We start from the raw sequence: 19,920 nt of genomic DNA on the forward strand, positions 1-19,920 counted from the left end.
ACACTGAGGGGAGAACATTATTAGAAACCTAAGCCCCTTATTAAAAGGGCCTGGCTTGGCACTTCTTTCAATTTTGTTGCTCTGAAGGCAGTTCCAGAATAGCGGGCAGGAAATGCAGGGAGAGAAACCAGCCTCGACCGTCTGTCTGAACTAAACCCATCTTCAGAACATTCACAGTTGGTGCAAACTTTTATGAGCCTCTTTACTGAGGTGCTTATTTGGGGAAAGATGTGCCCTCCTCTCGTCATTCAGCCCCTTATGGATGGGAGGCAGGCATGAAAGCACTTTCTGTCACAGTCGGTATTACACGAGCCCCACAGGCCAAGGGACAGGTGCCTGTTAAGAGAAGCGCCCACTGCAGAGTCACGGCAGTGTGGGGAGATGGGGGGAGGGATACAGGTCCTGGGAACCGTCTGGAGACCCAGAGAACGCCTCCAAGTGTCTCAACGCTCCACGCACCCTTTGAAGATGGGACCCAAGGGACCTTTGGAAAGAAGCTTCATCGAGGGTGCTTGGGTGGCTCGGTCAGTTAAGCATCTGATCTCAGTTCAGGTCACGATCTGCCTGGTGAACTCAAGCCCCAAGTTTCGAAAGCCTCGCTTCTCTCTCTCCTTCTCTGCCCCTTGCTCATTTGCATCCTTCTCTCTAAAAAATATAAACAACATAAGAATCCTTATCGGGTGGGATTTCAAGCCTGGCCACCAGTCCAACCCCACAAGGGGCCGAGTTTTCAGTTGTAGGGAGCCTCCCCCCTACAGAAAACACCAGTAAGGGGTGGTCCCTCCCCTCCAGTCCCGGCGGGGAGCAGTCCAGGTAAGAGCCATGCGTCCAGGAGCCAGGACAGGCCCCCCTCCCCATAATACGCTGCTCCCCTCACAGCAAGCCAATTCTGCATGCGCCCAGCCCTCCTCCACCCTCCTTGTTGGCCAGACATCGCCACAGGGCCCAGCTCTGTGCCCCATCCGCCAGGTCACAAAACCACATGGAGTGCCTCCCCAGAACCCAGGTCCGCTTGCCACAAAGAGCATCTTGAACTTCTGCTAAAAATAAGTTGTTTTTTTCAACGTTTCTTCTTGAGAGCGAGCAATCATGTGCACATGCAAGAGTGGGGAAAGGGCAGAGAGAGGGACACACAGGATCCCAAGTGGGCTCCACGCGGACAGCAGAGAGCCTGATATGGGGCTCGAACTCACAAACCACAAGACCATGACCTGACTGAAGTCAGACCTTTAACCGACGGAACCGCCCAGGTGCCCCCAAGATCAGCAGCTATTAAAACCATGCACACGTTGTGCAAACACCTGATTTCTTCCATTTTCAGGAAGAAAGTCCCTTTACCCAATCAAAACCTGCGGCCACACTGCGTGCAAGGCCTCTGTTCAGAAAACTGCCATTTTTAGGAAATGAGACAATAAAAAAGGGGGGGGCAGGAAAACTTGGGAGTCCTATTTCTAATGTCACTAGCTTCTAAATCACTTCCACTAATCCTGTACTTTCCAGAGCGAGCCGTCCCCTCCCATGGCTGCAGTCTGTTCTACTCATTCAGATGCCGCTTCCCCAATTCAACAAGGGTGCGAACTTCACGTGAGAGCAGCTAGAAAGAAGTCAAAAATAAAGGCGAGCGTTAAATATTACGTAAGGTTTTCTTTTATTTAAAAGATCATTCACAAAATACCGTATCCACAGGGTTACTTTCTGTCATAGAGCTGAAGGGGTTAAGTGTCTGGGATTCCATTCTTACATTTAAAAGTCAACTGGGATTGCCCAGAAGTGTAGATGAATTTGTTTTGTTCTTAATCTTTTCCACATTGAAGATGTAAGTAGGTCATCTGAAAGCATCAGGTTTGATTACAACCACATAATGCATGTCTTTCTTAAGTTAAGTATTGGTGTTACACAAATGGTTCTTATTTCAGAAGCAGAGGCGGCAGGTGAAGGAAGGAAAGGAGAGAGTTCTGCAGTTGCTGAGACCCCGGGACTGAGACACAGGGAGAGACGCCAAGGACGCCAGCTAGCGACAAGGCCCTCCTAGCACGCTGCTGCGCCGGCCAGGCGACCCTGCGGCCTCCGTCCCACCGCTGGCCTCTTCCCCAGGCTCTAGCTGCTTCTAGCTGCTGGTGGGGCCCGAACTGCTCCCCATGGGAGAGTCTGGGTCTTGCTGCTGAGGGACCCAGGGTGTTCGTTCACTTGCTCACTCACTCACACACACGTTCAAGCTCAGAAGCAACGGCCCAGCCCCCTGGCCCTAGGTACACGCCAACCACAGTGTGGCAACTGTGCCCCAAAGAGGCCCTGGGGACTTGCAGCCAGCCACCCGCCAGCTCTCTGAAGGCTCTCGACAGCTCTGTAGAGTAAAATCCTCAATTCATCAAGTGAAACAGTAAAGTGCCAGATTTTAGGCCCATTTCCATCATAAAAGTCAGGGCGGGTGGAAAGCGCAGTATATCACTGTTACTTGCGCCAAGGAGAGACGGGGACACACGGGGACACACACACATGACAGGGGGGTCTGAGGAGAGGCCGCGTCCACAGGGGGAGCACAGTCCAGGTGCAGTTCTGCCACCACTGCCCGTCGGTGCCCCCGGAGCACCCTGCCAGGCAGAAGGAGACGGGCCGAGCTTGCACGCGGTGCTGGCCCACAGTCCTAGCTTGCGACGCGGTGCGCTCGGCCCGGCCGCCCAGCTCCTCCCGCTACCACCCCCTTCTCGTAGATTCCACCTTTGAAAGGAGAGCCTCTTCTGCTCGAATGATCCATTCGGGGAAGGAGAGACAGAGACAGGGCTGCTTATAAATACGGACAGGGAGGAATTTGCAAGGGTCAACAGATATTTTATCCTTGTTTTGAAAACAAGGTGCCCCAAATTCTGTCTGTTGATCACAGCTGAATAAAAACAAGATGCTATCCAATTTGTGACTTTCCTTTTTGTCTTTTTGTTCCTTCCCTTGGAAGCCACAGCAATACAGAACTCAACATGCAGGCTAGAAGAGAAGCACTGAGAAAAAGCAAAGAAACAAATGGGTCTGGCCAGTGTGTCCAAAGTAAAAAGTGAAAAGCAGGAGGAGAAAAATAGAGCAGCACCTCCATCCTAAGAACTCCCACGGGGGCTGCCTCCGTCCCTAGAGAGAAACTCACGGACCAGAAGGAAACAAGGAGCAAGAAGAAAAAAGGACAGAAGGAAAATGGGGAAGGACTGGCAGAGAAAGAAAGAAAGAAAGAAAGAAAGAAAAAAAGCACAAAACAGGCACTAGATAGGTTCAGCAAAGCCAAGAATGTACTAAAAACCACTTGTTAACTGCTGACATGCACTCACAAGCTCTGTGTTTCCGTTGTAAGAAAGGAGGACAAAGGTCAGGCGCAGGAATGGTGACCGCAGGACTGCTGGTCCAGGGGGCGAGCCAGGCTGTGGTCTTGCTGGGACTCCCCCACACCCCATTCCCTCCCCAGCAGCGGGCTCACTCCTGCTCCTTGTGCACAACCTCCTCCCTGGGCCGGGCCCCCCCGAAGATGGCCGAGTTGGGATTGGCTACTTGATTGAGCGGCGTGGCGACTGTTCGTGGCTTCAGCTGGAGCCGCGGCCTCTGTGCTCTTTCCTCTGCGGGAGAGAAACCGACGTGCTTTATGAGCAAAGGGCCCCGGGATCCAACTGAGGCCAGCCCCTACACGCCAGCCCGTTTTCTAACCATCAGCCCTAAAGATCTAACCCATCCCCAACACTAACAAAGGCCACCCTGTCACTGAAGACTAAGGGGCGGGCCACAGAAACCACCGTCCTCGGCCTGAGAAGGCTTGTGGGGGGAATGGCCAGCACACCAGCGCAAGACCCCCTTCACCCACAAAGCATCACCGTACCTTCTGTTGGTTCTCTGAAGTCCATATTGGACCCTCGAAGGGGAGGGCCATCTCTGAATCGACTCCCCATTGGGGGGCCTGTTCGCCGGTCACCTGGGCGACTCCCTCCTCTGCCTCCTAAGAAGTCGTCCCTGAAGCCTGGAGAAGGAAGAGGACACCGGATTACTTCTCAAGCCACTGGCTTGGAGCTGACTGTGCAGCGGGTGTGGACTGTTCGATTTCAAATTCTGTAGTCTGGCCAACATCAGAAGTTTTTGCAAAATAGAGTGCATGGAGTCCAAATGTGAAGTTCAACGTTAACAGGCTTGTAACATTTCTTAGGAAAGAAAAATAAAAAGTGAGCTGTTTAAACCTCAGCTTGCAGGAAAAGTGGCAGACCCCCTCCATAAGACTATAATAAGGTTTACAAACAAAAATCCTCAAAGCCCATTTTGTTCTGTCTTCTAATATAAATCTGATTATAAAAAAAGATAAAGCTGAAATGTAGAAGTTACAATTTAGAACGCAACACCCAAGGAAAGCCCAGACATGAAGACCAAATAAAACCACGACGTCCCCTCTGGGTGGCGTGCCGCACTTGTGTGTCCTGCACTCCCTCCTGCGGGGAGGGGGAGGAGGGGGGGAGGGGCTTCCTCCCAGGCCCTGAGGGAACCTGCTGCAACAGCCAGCACAGTGAACCGCCTCATGACAACTGTCAACTCTCATCTGTATGGAGAAAAGCAGGTTTTCTCCACAGGCTTTGAGAACCCTAAGTTTTCTTCAGTTTTGTATCTCTTGGATGGACTTTCATTTGGAGGGAGTTTAAGCTAATTAGCCTTTTAACAGAATCGCCTACTGAAGGGAGTGAGTTTCCGGTAAAAATTTAAGAAATAATACTGTAATTAAACAAACCAGTCTGCCCCCTCTCGATCCCCAAAGATGACTTCTTACTGGGAGGACAGCGTCACAGCGCAAAGCTCTGGAGGAACATAAGATCTTGGATCTATATATGGTCTATCCCCATTATTCGCAGGCTTTGTACTGCCAGTCTGTCACCTCGCCACACGCACAGAGCAGTGGAATTCGAGTCGCCGGACACACGGGCCTCCCAGCTGAGGTCCAACAAAGCAACCTCTGCCTTCTTGTTTCACTCGGGCCATAAACCAGTGCCCTTTCAATCTATTCAGTGCTAGGTTTTTACTTTTGGGCTTTTCCTTGGCGGTTTCACGGTTTAAAGCGGCCCCCGGCACACTGTGCTCGAGTGGTGGAGCTGTCCTAAGTGCAGGAAGGCGGAGAGAACACACCTGGAGCAGAGTTCTGGTGCTGCGGGCCCGGGGCTCCGTGAGACCCACGCTATGTGGGAAACACGGGGTCTTTTAACAAAAATACATTCAACAAGGTATGTCCTGATCAGCTAACAAAAATTACAAACTTGGAAGGTTCTTACTGTGTGCCTCCTAAAAATCTGTCCTCGAACAGACCAGAGGCTCACAGGAACCTGACCTTGTCATTTCCCCGTAGGAATAATGGTTTGGGATCTGATACTCTGGTGTTCTGTGATTTTAAACTTAATTTCCCTGAACATGAAGAATCAACTCTGTTTGCAAGGGTGGTTTTTTCTGTTCTTTAAGGGTGGCCAAGGAATTTGGAAAGAGATCAAGTTATCTGAAACCCAGCTCAGAAACTGAGTTGGACAATATAAATTTTAACCAAACAAGTAATGACACCAATCTCAAAAAGGATTCAGACCAATAGGAGCACTGATTTGGGGAAAACACATTGGGATGTACATAGTCAGGTAAATGGCTCTTCACAGACTATTTTACACCAGAACTTTCCGTTTGTTAAACAGGCTTAACTGGGATTCAAACATTTGACTGACACTTCCGCCAGGAACCTGTGAGGCACGCCCTTCCCCGGGAGGACACAAGCGGCTCCCTGAGGAGAGGAAGTTTGCTCACTGTGTGCGGCATAAGTCAGCTCACAGCCGAGGCGACAAGACAGACAAACAACTGCTACTTAGTCCAGGGGCCCCAGACAAAGTATGGTAGAAGGGGAGAAAGCCAGCGCACCCTCACAGCAGGGGGCCACTCATTTCAAAATCTCATGACAGGGGCGCCTGGGTGGCTCAGTCGGTTAAGCGTCCGGCTTCGGCTCAGGTCATGATCGCACGTTCGTGGGTTCGAGCCCCACTAAAAAAAAAAAAAAAAAAAAATCTCATGACAGGAGCAGGGGAAGACCTAAGGGAGAAGCAGGTCTGACGGGACCAAGTATCTTTTCATGAAGTTTGAGGACAGATTTTTAGGAGGCACACAGTAAGAATCTTCCAAGTTTGTTTTCTTAACAAAGTCTATTTCAACCTATTTGGCTATTTCTGGGGGTGGGACTTTGCTTTTGCTTTCTTCCTGTATTTTGGTATTGCTTGAATTTTTTCTTTCTCTTTTTTTTTTTTTTACAACGAGTGTATGTCATTTAAAAAATTGCACCATTTTGAAGAGGAAAAGGATCTATTTTCGCAAATAACGTGTATACGCATCACTACCCCACGCGGGCACCGCTGCGCTGAGACACCACCAGACACTGCAGTTGGCGCTGCACTTGGCGGGCGGCGAGGTAGTCTCTCTGGCTGTGTTCTTGCTTCAGAGAGAAAAGCCTGAGCGAAGGCAGCAGCTCCTGAGGCAAGCGCCACCATGCCAGGGCCTCTGCACTGCGGGCTGCGCCCACGGCCCCGGGCCAGCGCTCATCAGGCCGCTGCCGGCTGCACTCGGACTGACTCTGAGAAGACGCTGCTGCACGTTTCAATCAGAGACTAGCTTATACATAAAATTACAGGTTTACTGGATCGTACTGTACTTTTATGAATAAGCTCATTTCTGACTGGCTACAGGATTTTTAGGATTAAGTTATTCAACAGATACTAGCAGTCATCCGTTTAGTCACAGTACTGGAAATGACCTTCTAAATTTTTGGTCTTCAACAGCTCGTGCCGGTCCTCCCCATACTTACCAAATACTATGTGTTTGACAGGGGTGGGTGACAGGGTAGGAGGCCCTGATGTCATCCTCTCATACAGTGAAGAGTGCAGAGTTTATAGAAAACGGACTAGTTTCTCATCTTTTACCTTTCTGTTACAACTGATTTTTTAAATCACATATGCAACTTGTTTGTATTTTAAAAAAGTACAGAGATGAAGAAGTGTTTAGGAGATCAACCCTTCAAAGCAGAGGCCCGACACGCAAACCGACCTCTTGAGGGGAGACCAGGAGGCGCCTGGTGGTCTGCCTTAGTAAGAAGGGTCACTTTTACTCTGTTCCTCGTAAGAGAAGCAGCAGAGTCTATCGTGTCCATTGAGAAGGGAGAGGAGTTCCGAGCCCTTCCAGAAAAAGAACTGGTGGCTACGACTTTAACCATGGAAGAGGGAGCCACCAAGAACCACAGTTCCGGTCACGAGGCTTTCTTTGGAAGTAAGCTTCCAAAACCTCCACGCTTTCTATTTATACCTTATGCGCTAGAGCCCCCGAGGGGATTTCCGACACTGAGGCTGGATGGGAACACAGGACGAGACCCCCTCACGAGATGAGGTGGGGGCCGGTCTACCTCGCCCAGGGTGCGGAACCTCTCAGGTCCTACCCCAAACACTCAGGTTCTAGCAGGCACACTGCCTGCCCGGGCACCTTTCAGTAAAGTGTCACTTGCAGACTGAGCTAAAGGAGCAGTCCACAGCCAGGCGGGCAACTCACAATAAGTGTAGGACAGCAGCAAGGCCACTGAAAAGGGTTAAGTGGTGATACTTTAAATACTGATACCGGAATTGAAGTCATCCCGGGAAGCCCATCCACCTCTAGATTCTCGAGAGCCACCCATTCCTGAGGACACACAAAAGAGATACAGGTGAGGTCGTACGTACCATTACCCTGCTGCACACACATGGAAAAATTCATGGGGAAGACGGACAACTCATGTGATGAGAAGTTCAGAAAGACTGTAAGAGTTTCTGTTGCCAATAGGGAGGAAAAAAAACCCTAAAACCCAACAACAAACCCAGGCTTGTGGAAGCACCATCCATTCTTAGATTTCTGCACGCTTTTAAAAGCTCACCAAAGCCTATCAGACCGGCAAGACAGTTCTAACAGTTGTAACCAGAGGGCGTAGGGAAGTGGTATGTTCGGTCTTAGAAGAACCAATCACCTCTGTCATCTTTCCTGAATCCAAAGCCACCTTTGTCTTGTTTTCTGCCCTCTGCAATGTCCACACGAAGTGATCGATCGCCCAACAGCTGGTGAGGGGAGAGCAGTGTAAGTACAGGCAAGAAGAACATCTCAACTGTAACATGACGCAGAAAAACTGCCGACACTTACCGCACCATCGTACGTCAAGGCCTCCTTAAGGGAATCCACCTCATCAAATTCTACATAGCAGAAACCTGTAAGAGAAACAAGCCCCAATTTCCTAGGGAATTCTGGGTAAAGACAAGGTGGGATCCCCGTCTGTCCCATTTCCCCACTTTTGTTGCATCTAAATGACAGTAGACTAATAGAGCCTAAAAGAGAGCTTGTACTTTCCGGGAAACAGAAAATACTAGACTGGGAGTCCTCCCTCTCAATTATATTCTACCAGAAAGTGCCAACCAGGCATTGAAATGGCAGTTGTTTTTATAAAGCTTTCTTTTTAGAAGTTCTAACTGGGATATTAGACCAGTTCCTGGGCCACTGAAGAGCCGACTTCTGAATGACTTTAGCTTCTCCCTCTACCTCCATCCAACACTCTTTCCGTCCCCTTCCTTGCAGCCTGGAGCCTTCAGCACTCGCCCTGCCCCGCTTTGCTCACACCACACCCTGCCACCGTCCCCCAGTGGTCCCATCCCATGTGAGGACTACACCTCCCCTTCAAAGCCCAGGAGACCACAGTGCTCTGAAGGCTTGGGTCCAAGCTCTTCCCGTTCACCATCTGCCCACCAACTACTTACAGAAAGAATGTACGGCTTGGCTGGGGAGTCCCCATGCTGGCCCCCCAGATGGAGTCAGACTGGCCTAGAGTACGTGTGGGAACCACCTCCCACGTTCAGAGAGGCCACAAGAGCCCCGTCACCCATCTCACACCTCAGTGCTGCTCAGAGGATGACCCTCTAGCACACAAACTAAAACTTGCTGCTACCGCCTCACCCCCCCAAGCCTGAATTCCTAGCGCCTCTAGGAGGCACACTGGGGGGGCCTGACTTCCCAAGCTGACCAGGTATATTTATTTTCATTGTTGGAGCACTTCAAGGAACACTTTCAAAGTGATACAAGTGCCACCTACACACAGAAGCGCTCAGATGAGCGAAACCTCCGCTCTTGCACAGCTCTCCCTGCACTTGCCCTGGATGCTCTCCGGGATGGAGACTATACACAGAACGCCCGCTTTCCTCACCCCATGCCCTGAACAGCGAGCACATTTCCCTTCAGGGACTCGGGAAAGCTAGAGGATGATGCTCCCAGGACTCTTCCTGCTTCTGCGCCTCGGAGAGACTAATCTATAGACAGAAACTTTACCTGAATTCTGAGTCAACCCTGTCTCCCAGACACATGCTCCCAAGTCACAAAGGTACAATGACAATATTTATTAGGTCCTCTTTTGAATTCTATACAAATACTTCGATTACAGGAAAACAACAAAGAAAAAAGCCACAAGTCAGCCAAGGTGAAATGCACCTGCAAAGTTCCCTGTTCTATCTCCTCATTTCTCTCCCGGGGACCTGCCTCACTGCCAGACGGGACTGCTAGGCAGGCGAACAGCAGATTTACCTGCTCATCTAGTGCATATTTTGACAAATACGATCATGTGTAAAGCACCCCCCCAACCAAGTAGAACTAAGAGCCTTATGTTTATTTCAGCTACTTGGAAAGGCAAATATGTAAAACATTTTCACAATTAAAGCCCTCTGCTTCCCCAACATTTGGTTTAGGTCCTCCCTCTATAAGAATATACAATAAGAATTCCCCCACACTCACCTTTAAATTTGTCTGTGTCTTTGTCTCTGACTAGCCGTACACTCCTTATGCTGAGATCCTTAAAGATAGCATCTATGTCACCCTGAACTGTGTTAAAAGGTAGGTTTCCCACATATGCTGTGTAGGGGGGCTCTGTGGGCAGCTCCTTCTGGCTACGGGAACCATGGCCACCAGCACTGCCACGGGACCTGGAAGGGAAACAGACAGGATTCAAGTTTCCTTGCCCCAGGGCAGGGACAAGGATAATGTCTTCCGCTCACCCACGTGAGCCACTCCACCTGATTGTACACCTGCACCTTGAAATTATCAACAATATCCCAACATATCACTTATGGAAAGGGTACCTATTGTCTGGTGACAGACTCTATGTAAACAAACATTTCCCTGGAAAATCTGAATAGAACATATCCCTCCTTGCACGACTGATCATTTCCGACTTACTCAGACTCAGTATCTGCAAGACGCTCATAATCCTAAAACCTTAGCAAACACTCTCCCTCACACCTGGTAACACACATGCAGAGATGGACTGTCCAGACTTCACAGTGTGTTTACAGGAAGGATTTCTAAAGCTGTAGCAGGCTCTGCATTGACAGCAGGAGCTGAACGCGGGGCGTGAACTCAGGAACCGTGAGATCACCACTTGAGCCGAAGTCAAACACTCAACCAACCGAGCCATCCAGGTGCCCCTTAAAATTCATCTTAAAGGAGTCTCCTAACAAAGACCTGCTCAAAGCCATCCTTTTCGAAGGGGAAGCATCAATACACGTCACGGAAAGTAGCGTGGTTTTTGAACCACAGATTGCTAGAGATAACGTGAAAGAAATTTGCCATCTTTCCTGAGAAGTATCATTCTTTATATTTTCTTAGTAGAACAAAATCATGCTATAATTCTTAGATCGCTAGAATTTTTAAGTTTAGTAACCCAGAATTTTGCTACTTCCCAATAGAAAATTCTACATTTTGTTTTCAACTGAACTGCATCTCACCTGCTCTCAGCATCCCCACCCTGCAAAGTTGAGTAAACGGTATTATTTTTGCACTTCAATATCCTTTGCAACACCACTGTTGTTTTTTTAGGTTTACTTATTTATTTTTTTATTTTCTTAATGTTTTAATTTATTTTTGAGAGAGAGCGAGCGTGAGCAGGGGAGGGCAGAGAGGGAGACACAGAATCTGAAGCAGGTTGCAGGCTCTGAGCTAGCTGTCAGCAAAGAGCCCGAAGTGGGGCTCAAACCCATGAACTGCGAGATCATGACCTGAGCCGAAGTCGGACACTTAATTAAGACTGAACCGCCCGGGCGCCCCTGAACACCACTGTTCTCATCTCAATAACCCTAAGCCCTCAAATACTTTCAGTAACATATTCTTTGATATTGAATACCATGTAAGATACAGTAGAAGCAAACTTCTGGAAAACTATCAAAAAAACACAGGATGGATTACAAATAACTTTAAATTCATTTATTCCTGACATTTGATGGAAACAGGCTCCTGCCCTCAAGCAAGTGAGCAGGTGAGCAGCATGTGTAAAACATGCTGCATGCATGTCTGTGTGTACAGGTACATGCATACAGAGAAGGTGAAAAGCTACAATATTCTAGAAATTCAAGGTGAAGGTGAGAATGGAGAGCTGATGAACTCAGCAGGTGTGTGTGGGATGATAAGGGACAATGGAGGAAGAAGAGCTTGCTCAAAAGGGCACATGGAATATTTCCAAGGAACTTCCGCGGGACGCTGGCTGCGGGGCCCAGAAGGCGGGGCCAGGGCTCTGAGTTCAGGCAGCCAGGTGAGCCTGGACAAGGACTGTGGGGGGGTGGGGGGACAGACAGCGGGTAGAGGGTGCTAGTGCCAGTCAGATGACAGGGGCACTAAGAAGAATGCAGCAGGGTAAGAAGTGGTTTCCGGCGTTGGGAAGACGGAAGAATCCTGTTTTGAGCCAGACACGTGGAAACAACCAACCTAGCCCATTAACCTGCTTACTTCAGCCGAGCCTCACAAGACTGCCAGTGGCCTCCTGTTCCAGATTTCCTCGAGAATCACCGCAGGCACCCTGAATGATACAGTTCTGTGGGACTTTAGCATGTTTTACAGGACAGCGGGACACCGACCATTCAGGTAGACTCTAATTTACTGTCTCCAACAGCTACAAATTAGAAAAGTAGAAGTCTCCAGGGTGCCAGCAGCTTGAGACCAGGGTGGGGACCAAACCCCAGACAGTGCACATGTGCACATGCATGTAATAAAAGATACATCCAGTCAACAACCCACCAAAACAAAACAAAACCCAAATGTCAGGAAGTTCTGAGCTAAAACTCCTGTGGTACCTTTGACACTAACAAGTTTACAAGGGACTATTATCTAAAGCTGTGTTACACAAAAGCACTTTCTAAAACAGATTAAAAACAACACTGACCATAAACTGATAAAAACTGACCATAAAACACCTCATAAATCCTGAATACTTTGTAGAAGTTTAATACTCGTTCCAAAGCATCCGGGAGACTAAGCACGCCCCAGGCGGCACTGCTGCGCAGGCACTGCTGCGCAGAAGCCGCGGACACACTGCTTTGGATACAGAACCACCCAGCAAAGCGGCGGGGCAGCAGGCCGGCCCCAGGCCGCATCAGGCCGCCTCTGCTCAGCAGCAATCCTTCCAGTTCACTACCACTTCTGACCACCCGTAGGGAGAGTCGCCTACTTTTTAAGATAACATATGCAAGTTTTAAAGTTTATTTAGGGAACACCTGGGTGGCTCAGTCGGTTAAGCATCCGACTTCGGCTCAGGTCAAGATCTCACTGTCTGTGGGGTCAAGCCCTGCGACCGGCTCTGTGCTGACAGAGCCTGCTTCAGATTCTGGGTCTCCCTCTCTCTCTGCCCCTCCCTCGCTTGCTCTCTGCCTCTCTCTCACAAAATAAAAAAAATAAAGACATAATAAAAAATTAAAAAAAAAATAAAGTTTATTTCTTTTGAGGCAGAGCGAGAGCAGGGGAGAGATAGAGAAACAATCACAAGCAGGGTCCACACTGCCAGTGCAGAGCCCGATGTGGGGCTTGAACTCACAAACCGTGAGATCATGACCAGAGCTGAAGTCGGAAGCCTAACTGACTGAGCCACCCAGGAGCCCCATATTCAAGTTTTAAAGTAATAAATGACAACCTCTACTCTTAGGAAATCCAAATTTCAACTTGAAGTATGAACAAAATCCTTCACAGACAACCCCCTTTTCTTCACTCATATCATTTCCATGAAGTACAGAAAACAGTCCAGAGGACACAAACCTAACACTCAGTCCCCGCCCTCAAGGAGCTGAGAATTCAACTGAGGGGGTCCAGGCATCTGGAAAGGAGATATCACAGCTCAAAGGAAGACTGCAGACCATCTGGGAGACAGTCACAGGGAGCAATGTCCCCAGAGCGACAGGAACTGGGACCCTTGCGTCCTGCAGCACACTTTAGGGAAACACTGACCTAACAAGGTGGGTTTACTGGGAATAAGCAGGCCTGTGGGAGGCAAGGAGCCTGGAGGGAGGGTTCTCGATAAAAAACACAATTAAGACAGAAGCGTATTAGGTGGACATCAGATCTATAAGTAGATGCCAAGAGACAAGTGCTCCAGGCTTCCTTGCCAAGTATAAAGGATAAGGAAAAAGGAGGGGTGCACACGAAGACATTTTCTTGGGAAGGATTTTATCAAGACTTCTAGGTGTCATCAGAGGCTACACAAAATTTAAGCACTGTTGCTGCCACTCTTGAAAACTCAAGACCCAAGCCAAGACACCCAAGTACAGACTACTAACGATTCTTGGATATTTGCAACACTAGATGTTCTCCTCTTATGGGTAAGGACACAGTATCCTTAGGGCTGGTCAACAACTCTTCCAGGTCTCTTGCGTGCCCCCCAGAAACACACACTAGCGTATATAATATTGTCTGATGCGTGACATCATGCTGGATCCTGTATAAAAATCACAGAGACCGCCTTTGTAAGAGTAAAAAGCAAGTAAGCAACAAAGTCCACTGATCATGCTTAAAACAAAGAGTAGTGGTTAGGATGTGCAACCCATCTGGTTTCTGGAAAATAACCAAACAAGACTCAACTCTCAAAAGCCAAGCCCTAATTTCACATAGTTTTACCTATTTTATTCAGATTTCCTTAGTTTTTTTTTTTTTTTTTTTAACTTCAAATCCTTTTTCTGTTCCAGGAGCCCATCCAGTGCTCCATTACATTTTAGTTGTAACTTAGGTTTTTAAAAACTGGTCCCGGGCAACTTGAATTAAAAGCATTTTATTTCCAAGGAGATCTCCCTCTGCTAGATGTATGCCTTCTCCAAGGCCTAAAATCAACATTCACAATTAAACCCCTTCATCCTGATAACTCGCATTACTGCAGGATGGGCAAGACAGCCTCTGCAGGTTTCTGAGCAGCCTGGGGGCAGGGTAGGATTGATGGTGAACTCTTCCAAACCCTATCTCAAGGAGCTCTTTTCTGCTGTGAATGGTGTCTACATAAATCAATCCCACCTGCAGGATTAAAAAACCCTTGCAGGGGAAATGCAAAGTAGTTCTAAGGCTGGAATGCCGTCTTAGAACTAGTGAGGTCTCTGGTACTCAGCAGGGGTGGAAGGAATGAGAGACACAGGCCTAGCAACTACTCCAGGATCACAAGTCACTTCTTCCACTAACATATATTTGGTTTTTAAAAAAATTTATTGGAGCGCCTGGGTGGCTCAGTTAAGTGTCCGACTTCAGCTCAGGTCATGATCTCATGGTTCATGAGTTCGAGCCCCATGTTGGGCTCTTTGCTAACAGCTCAGAGCCTGGAGGCTGCTTGAGATTCTGCGTCTCCCTCTTAAAAAAAAAAAACAAACTTCAACAAAAAAACAAACAATAAAAAAATAAAGAAAGAAACTATTTACTTATTTATTTGGGGGGGCAGGGGAAGAGAACGTGACTGGGGAAGGGGCAGAGAAAGGGAATCCCAGGCAGGCTCTGTGCTGCCAGTGCAGAGGCTGACTCAGTCAGGGCACAGACTTACCAACTGTGAGATCATGACCTGAACCGAAATCAAGAGTCGATTAACTGACTGAGCCACATGGGGACCCCTGGGTATTCTTATTGGGGAGGGCGGTGATCAAAATATGAGAGGGTTACATGTATTTAGAGGACATCTCCAATTAGGTACTTTAGTGTTTTTCAAAAAATTTTTTGGTTGTGACCAACAGCAAGAAACACATCTTTACATCACAAATAAAAATGTGCACACATACAGACCTGCCTGCCCACTAACTACACGAATGGCAGAAAGCTTCTCAACAGTACAAACTCACAGTATAACATACACTAGTCTCTATTCTATCTTTAAAAATACTTAGGACCCCTACATTGACGTCATCATCTACTGACAGGACAAAACAGGCAGCCTGAAAGCCTTGTTACAGAACAAGGGGACTTCTGGGTTACAGTCATTCTGAACATTTTTCTTACCAGGAAAAAGGCATTTATCCCAATGTACTAAAGTTTTGGACTCCCACACATTAATGTAAGCAAATAAATGGATTGTTAATATAGTAGCTTCATACGGTGCAAAACATAATTCAATCCAAAGTTCCAGATTTTTCAGAGGAAATAAAGCCTTAAATCTCAAGCTGTTTATGGGTCCTCAGAGAATACTGCCACAAAAAAACATCTGTCTTGAAGCTATGATGTAAATTATTTCTATGAATTAGTTTTCAACTTTATAGGCCAAGAGTTCTTTTTTCTTTTTTTTTTTTTTTTTTTATATTATTTTAGAGAGGAGAGCGTGCAGAGGGGAGAATCCCAAGCAGGCTCTTCACGGTCAGTGACCCACAATCCTGGGATCATGACCTGAGCTGAAATCAAGATTAGGATGCTCAGGGGGCTGGGGGGGCTCAGCTGGCTGAGCGTCTGACTTGATTTCTGCTCAGGTCATGATCTTACAGATCATGGGTGTGAGCTCCACATCTGGCTCCATGCTGACAGCACACAGCCTGCTTGGGATTCTCTCTCTCCCTGCCCTACTCACACTCTCCCTTTCTCTCTCTCTCAAAAAAAAAAAAGAGAAAAAAAGTAAGACGCTCCTACTGCTATCCAGGTGCCCCAGGAGTTCTTCTTCCCTAAGTTAAAGGCTTATTATTTGAGATTTGACTTTGTACCCCTCTTTGAGTTTGAGCCCTGAGTTGGGCTCTCAGCTCAGAGACTGGGGCCTGCTTCAGATTCTGCCTCTCCCTCCCCCCGCCCCCGCAAATTAAAAAAAAATTTTTAAGTAAATGAAATAATCCAGGAGCTTGTGATGAAAATGAAGGGAGGTACAGATGAAATAAAAGCTGTCACTTTAAAGACTGGGTAACAACAGATACACGAGGCAGATTATATTGGACTCTTCTTTGTACTGTAGATTTTCGGTAATCAAATCTTTTGTGGACTGAAATAGGCCAATTGCATGAAGTAATCTTTGAGACAACTGCACAAAACTGAACATGAACTGGGTAACAGAAAACCTAGTTAAAAAGAAACCCCTAACTAGTTAGAAACATGTACACAAGTACTAGAAGTATTTTAAGACAGAATGACAGGAAGGCTGTGACTGGCTTTAAAACACCTGGATGGTGCAGTAGGTTCAATGCCTGACTCTTGATTTTGGCTCAAGTCATGATCCCATGAGGTCATGGATCAAGCCTGATTAAGACAGTCTCGGCCCCCTCCCTCTGTGCCCCTCTCCCCCAATCGCATCACGCTTGCTTTAAAAAAAATAAAAAATAGAATTCTATCCCCTCCTCACAATGGGGAAGGACTGATGAAAACAGGGAACAGCAAAAAGGATTATAAAGTTAAATGAATGGAAATGAAGAGTTGCTTAATGGGAAGTTTCTGATGATCACTGAACATTAGTGCCACTTAGAAATGGTCCAAGTGGTCAGTTTTATGGATACATTTTAACACACACACACACACACACACACCCTGAAAGAAATGAAACCAGGGAATGGCTACATGGGTTCGATATACTAGTTTCCACTTCTGTTTATATGTGAAAACGTTCTGATTCATTGTTAAGTTTATTTATTTTGAGATCGAGACAGAGCCCAGGGGTGGGGATGGAAGAAATGTGGGCAGAGAGAATCCTGCCCTGAGACCGTGCTGAGCCGAAATCAAGAGCTGGAAGCCTCAAACGACTAAGCCACAGAGGCACCCCTGAAAATGTTCATTTTTAAACGTTCCATCAAATTAGCAACTGGTAAATTCTGGTCTAATCTAAACTACACTGACCTACATTAACAGAAATTATCTTCATTTAACACCCCCCAGCGCCTGGCTGCTAGGTTCTGAGACCTGCACTGATCTTGCAGTGGACTTCAGCATGAATCAAGGCAGGGGCACCAAACGGCACTACTACTCAGCCTCGTCGTGCAGTATTTGCAGAGAGTATGAAGCCGGGTGGCTTCAAATCACAATGTCCCTGACAAAGCAGTAAAAGTGATTAATTTTACTAAATCTTGACCCACTTTTCAATATCCTATGTTTTGAAATGGGGGCAGAGCACTTTCCCCGCTTCCAGAAACGTGTCGGTTTTCTCCAGGAGAAGCTCGCTCGCCAGTGGGGCACAAGCGAACTGGCTGCGCCTGTCCTGGGACACCACTTTTACCCGAAGTATGGAGCTATGGCTACTCAGACTTAGGTATCAGGCAGACGTTTTCTTGAAAATGAGGCAAGCCTGTCCTTCAAAGAAAACGAATGATAAAATGTGGGCTTTCAAGCAAAAAGTTTTAGAAAACTTGTATCCATCAACATAATCTTAAAAGTCTCACGATACCTGAAGTTTTTCTGATAAAATCAACTGTGATATTAATAAACATGATTTGAATGGTGGAGGGCACTTGAGGGGAAGAGCACTGGGTGTTGTATGGAAAACAATTTGACAATAAAATATTATGGAAAAAAAAATAAACATGATTTGATACTGCATACATAATAAAACGTACTAACATTTGAAAGATCCGCACAACTCAATGAACTGACCTTTTCCAGATAACCACTGCCTCATTTTACAAGATTACACACTGGTTAAAAAAAATCCATTTGAAATATAAAATGATCAATTGGATTTTAATATAATAGTAAGAAAAGTTTACTAGGTAAAGTTTTGGATTTCACGTTGCAACTAACTTTTGCGGAAACTACTACTTGTCCAGTTTTGGTATAGGGCCAGAAAAAAAAATACCCCCAATTATCTGAAAAGGCTATTAAAATACTACTTTTACCAGTGCAAGGAAGGATTTTCTTCATGTATGTCAACCAAAGCTTCCTATCTCAAGAGTGAATACAGAGGCAGGTATGAGAAACCAATTACAGTCTATTAAACCAAACATTCAAAGGGCCCCCAAAATGCAACTGATTCATTACAGGAGAACAGCGTGCAGGACAGATGAGTCTCCATCTGCCCTGTACTGGAACAGGACACTGAACTGGAGGTGCCATGTTTTCAATGTAGCATCAACACACTAGAGCGTATCCAGAGGCCCCCATCAAGAACTTTTATTTTTTTTAGTTTATTTAATTTATATGTAGAGAGAGAACTTGTGCCCGGGGCAAAGAGAGACAGAATCCCAAGCAGGCCCCTCACCCTCTGCAGAGCCTGATGTGGGGCTCAAACTCTCACTAACCACGAGACCTTGACCTGAGCTGAAATCCACAGTCAGACCCTCAATGGACTGAGCTACCCTGGCACCACCCATAGCCTAGTTTAAAACAAAATCACAGGGGCGCCTGGGTGGCTCAGTCGGTTAAGTCTCCGGCTTCGGCTCAGGTCAGATCTCACGTTCGTGGGTTCGAGCCCCGCGTCAGGCTCTATGCTGACAGCTAGCTCAGAGCCTGGAGCCTCCTTCTGGTTCTGTGTCTCCTTCTCTCTCTGCCCCTCCCCCTCTCATGCTCTGTCTCTCTCTGTATCAAAAATAAATAAAACATTTAAAAAAAAATTAAAACAAAACAAAACAAAACAAAATCACAACATGGGGAAACTTCAAAGAACCAACGACATTCAATTAAAAAAGATAACGTAGGTATTACAGCTGTTAAGTGCTATCAAAATCAAGGAATCACGCTTATTTCCTATGCAGGTCTAACCAGATGTACAAATGAAAGGCTGAGGCAGGCATGTCCAACCCTCTATTTCTAGGAGAAGCTGGAAACTGAAGACAGGGGAAGAGGATACTCCCCCCAACACCGTTCTCCATGTTTCAACTTTCTGGAAGGACTAACTGAATCAGCCAGACATCCTCCCAAAACACTAAAGGTTAACTTTAGATAGAAATAAACATTTAAACAATATACCAAGAAAGTCTTTAGAAATCTCAGAAGCACTTGCATTAAATATTCCAAGCATAAATTTTGTAACAAACCAATAATTTACAAGAATAAATTAGCACTGTACTCAAAATGTTTCATGCCTATAAAATGAATAGATTTCTCTTCCTTGGCTTTAGAAACACAGCCAGGAAAGTAAGAACTCCTTTTCTTATTCTTACTAATGCAAGGGAAATATTTTAAGAACTAAAAAATTGTAAATCAAGAGCTACGAATGATTAAGTGTCCCAGACATTGTGCTTCATGCTTGGACATCTCACCTAATATTTCCAATAGCCCTATAAAGGAGTTTTTATCTCACATGGGGGATAAACTGAGGCTCAGAGAGGTAAAGGACCTTGTTCCAGATCACACAGCTAATACATGGCTCAAGGCTCAGCTGACCCTCAAGCTCCACCGGTCTGGTGATTCCAAAGCTAGGGCTTTTCCTCACACTGTGTCTTAGAGGCTGTTCATACAACCATGTGTCCGTGGTGACAATTTTCATAGAAGACAAGGTTTTGGAATCAAGCACTGAGAGGCTGGGGAGTGGAGAGGAGGACATAACCCCAGGCCACCTGGCATTTGGTAGGCAAACAGGATTTTAAGATAGTGCAAATACATACCACTGTTTATACCCCGCTTTCTTTCCCCGTATTAGTCTTAAAATATGCTTAGAGGAGTGCCTGGGTGGCTGAGTCAGTTGGACATCTGACTCTTGATTTCGGGGGGGGGGGG

General features: G+C 46.8%; 1 protein-coding gene across 2 annotated transcripts in view; it reads right to left on the reverse strand.

The window, feature by feature from the left end:
- Positions 1-1,624: 1,624 nt before the first annotated feature.
- Positions 1,625-19,920, reverse strand: part of EIF4H (eukaryotic translation initiation factor 4H) — a 21,859-nt gene continuing 3,563 nt past the window's right edge. The window contains exons 2-7 of one of the 2 annotated variants that reach the window (XM_029949593.1): positions 9,820-10,007; positions 8,188-8,252; positions 8,018-8,105; positions 7,636-7,695; positions 3,851-3,988; positions 1,625-3,593 (exon numbers count right to left, since the gene is read on the reverse strand). In XM_029949593.1, coding sequence (XP_029805453.1) covers positions 3,454-3,593; positions 3,851-3,988; positions 7,636-7,695; positions 8,018-8,105; positions 8,188-8,252; positions 9,820-10,007 — 679 coding nt within the window. In that variant the 3' untranslated portion in view covers positions 1,625-3,453. The remainder of the gene's footprint in view (positions 3,594-3,850; positions 3,989-7,635; positions 7,696-8,017; positions 8,106-8,187; positions 8,253-9,819; positions 10,008-19,920) is intronic. The other variant, XM_029949594.1, reaches the window with a different exon arrangement.

This window comes from Suricata suricatta, chromosome 8, assembly GCF_006229205.1.
Source record: "Suricata suricatta isolate VVHF042 chromosome 8, meerkat_22Aug2017_6uvM2_HiC, whole genome shotgun sequence".
Classification (NCBI taxonomy): domain Eukaryota; kingdom Metazoa; phylum Chordata; class Mammalia; order Carnivora; family Herpestidae; genus Suricata; species Suricata suricatta.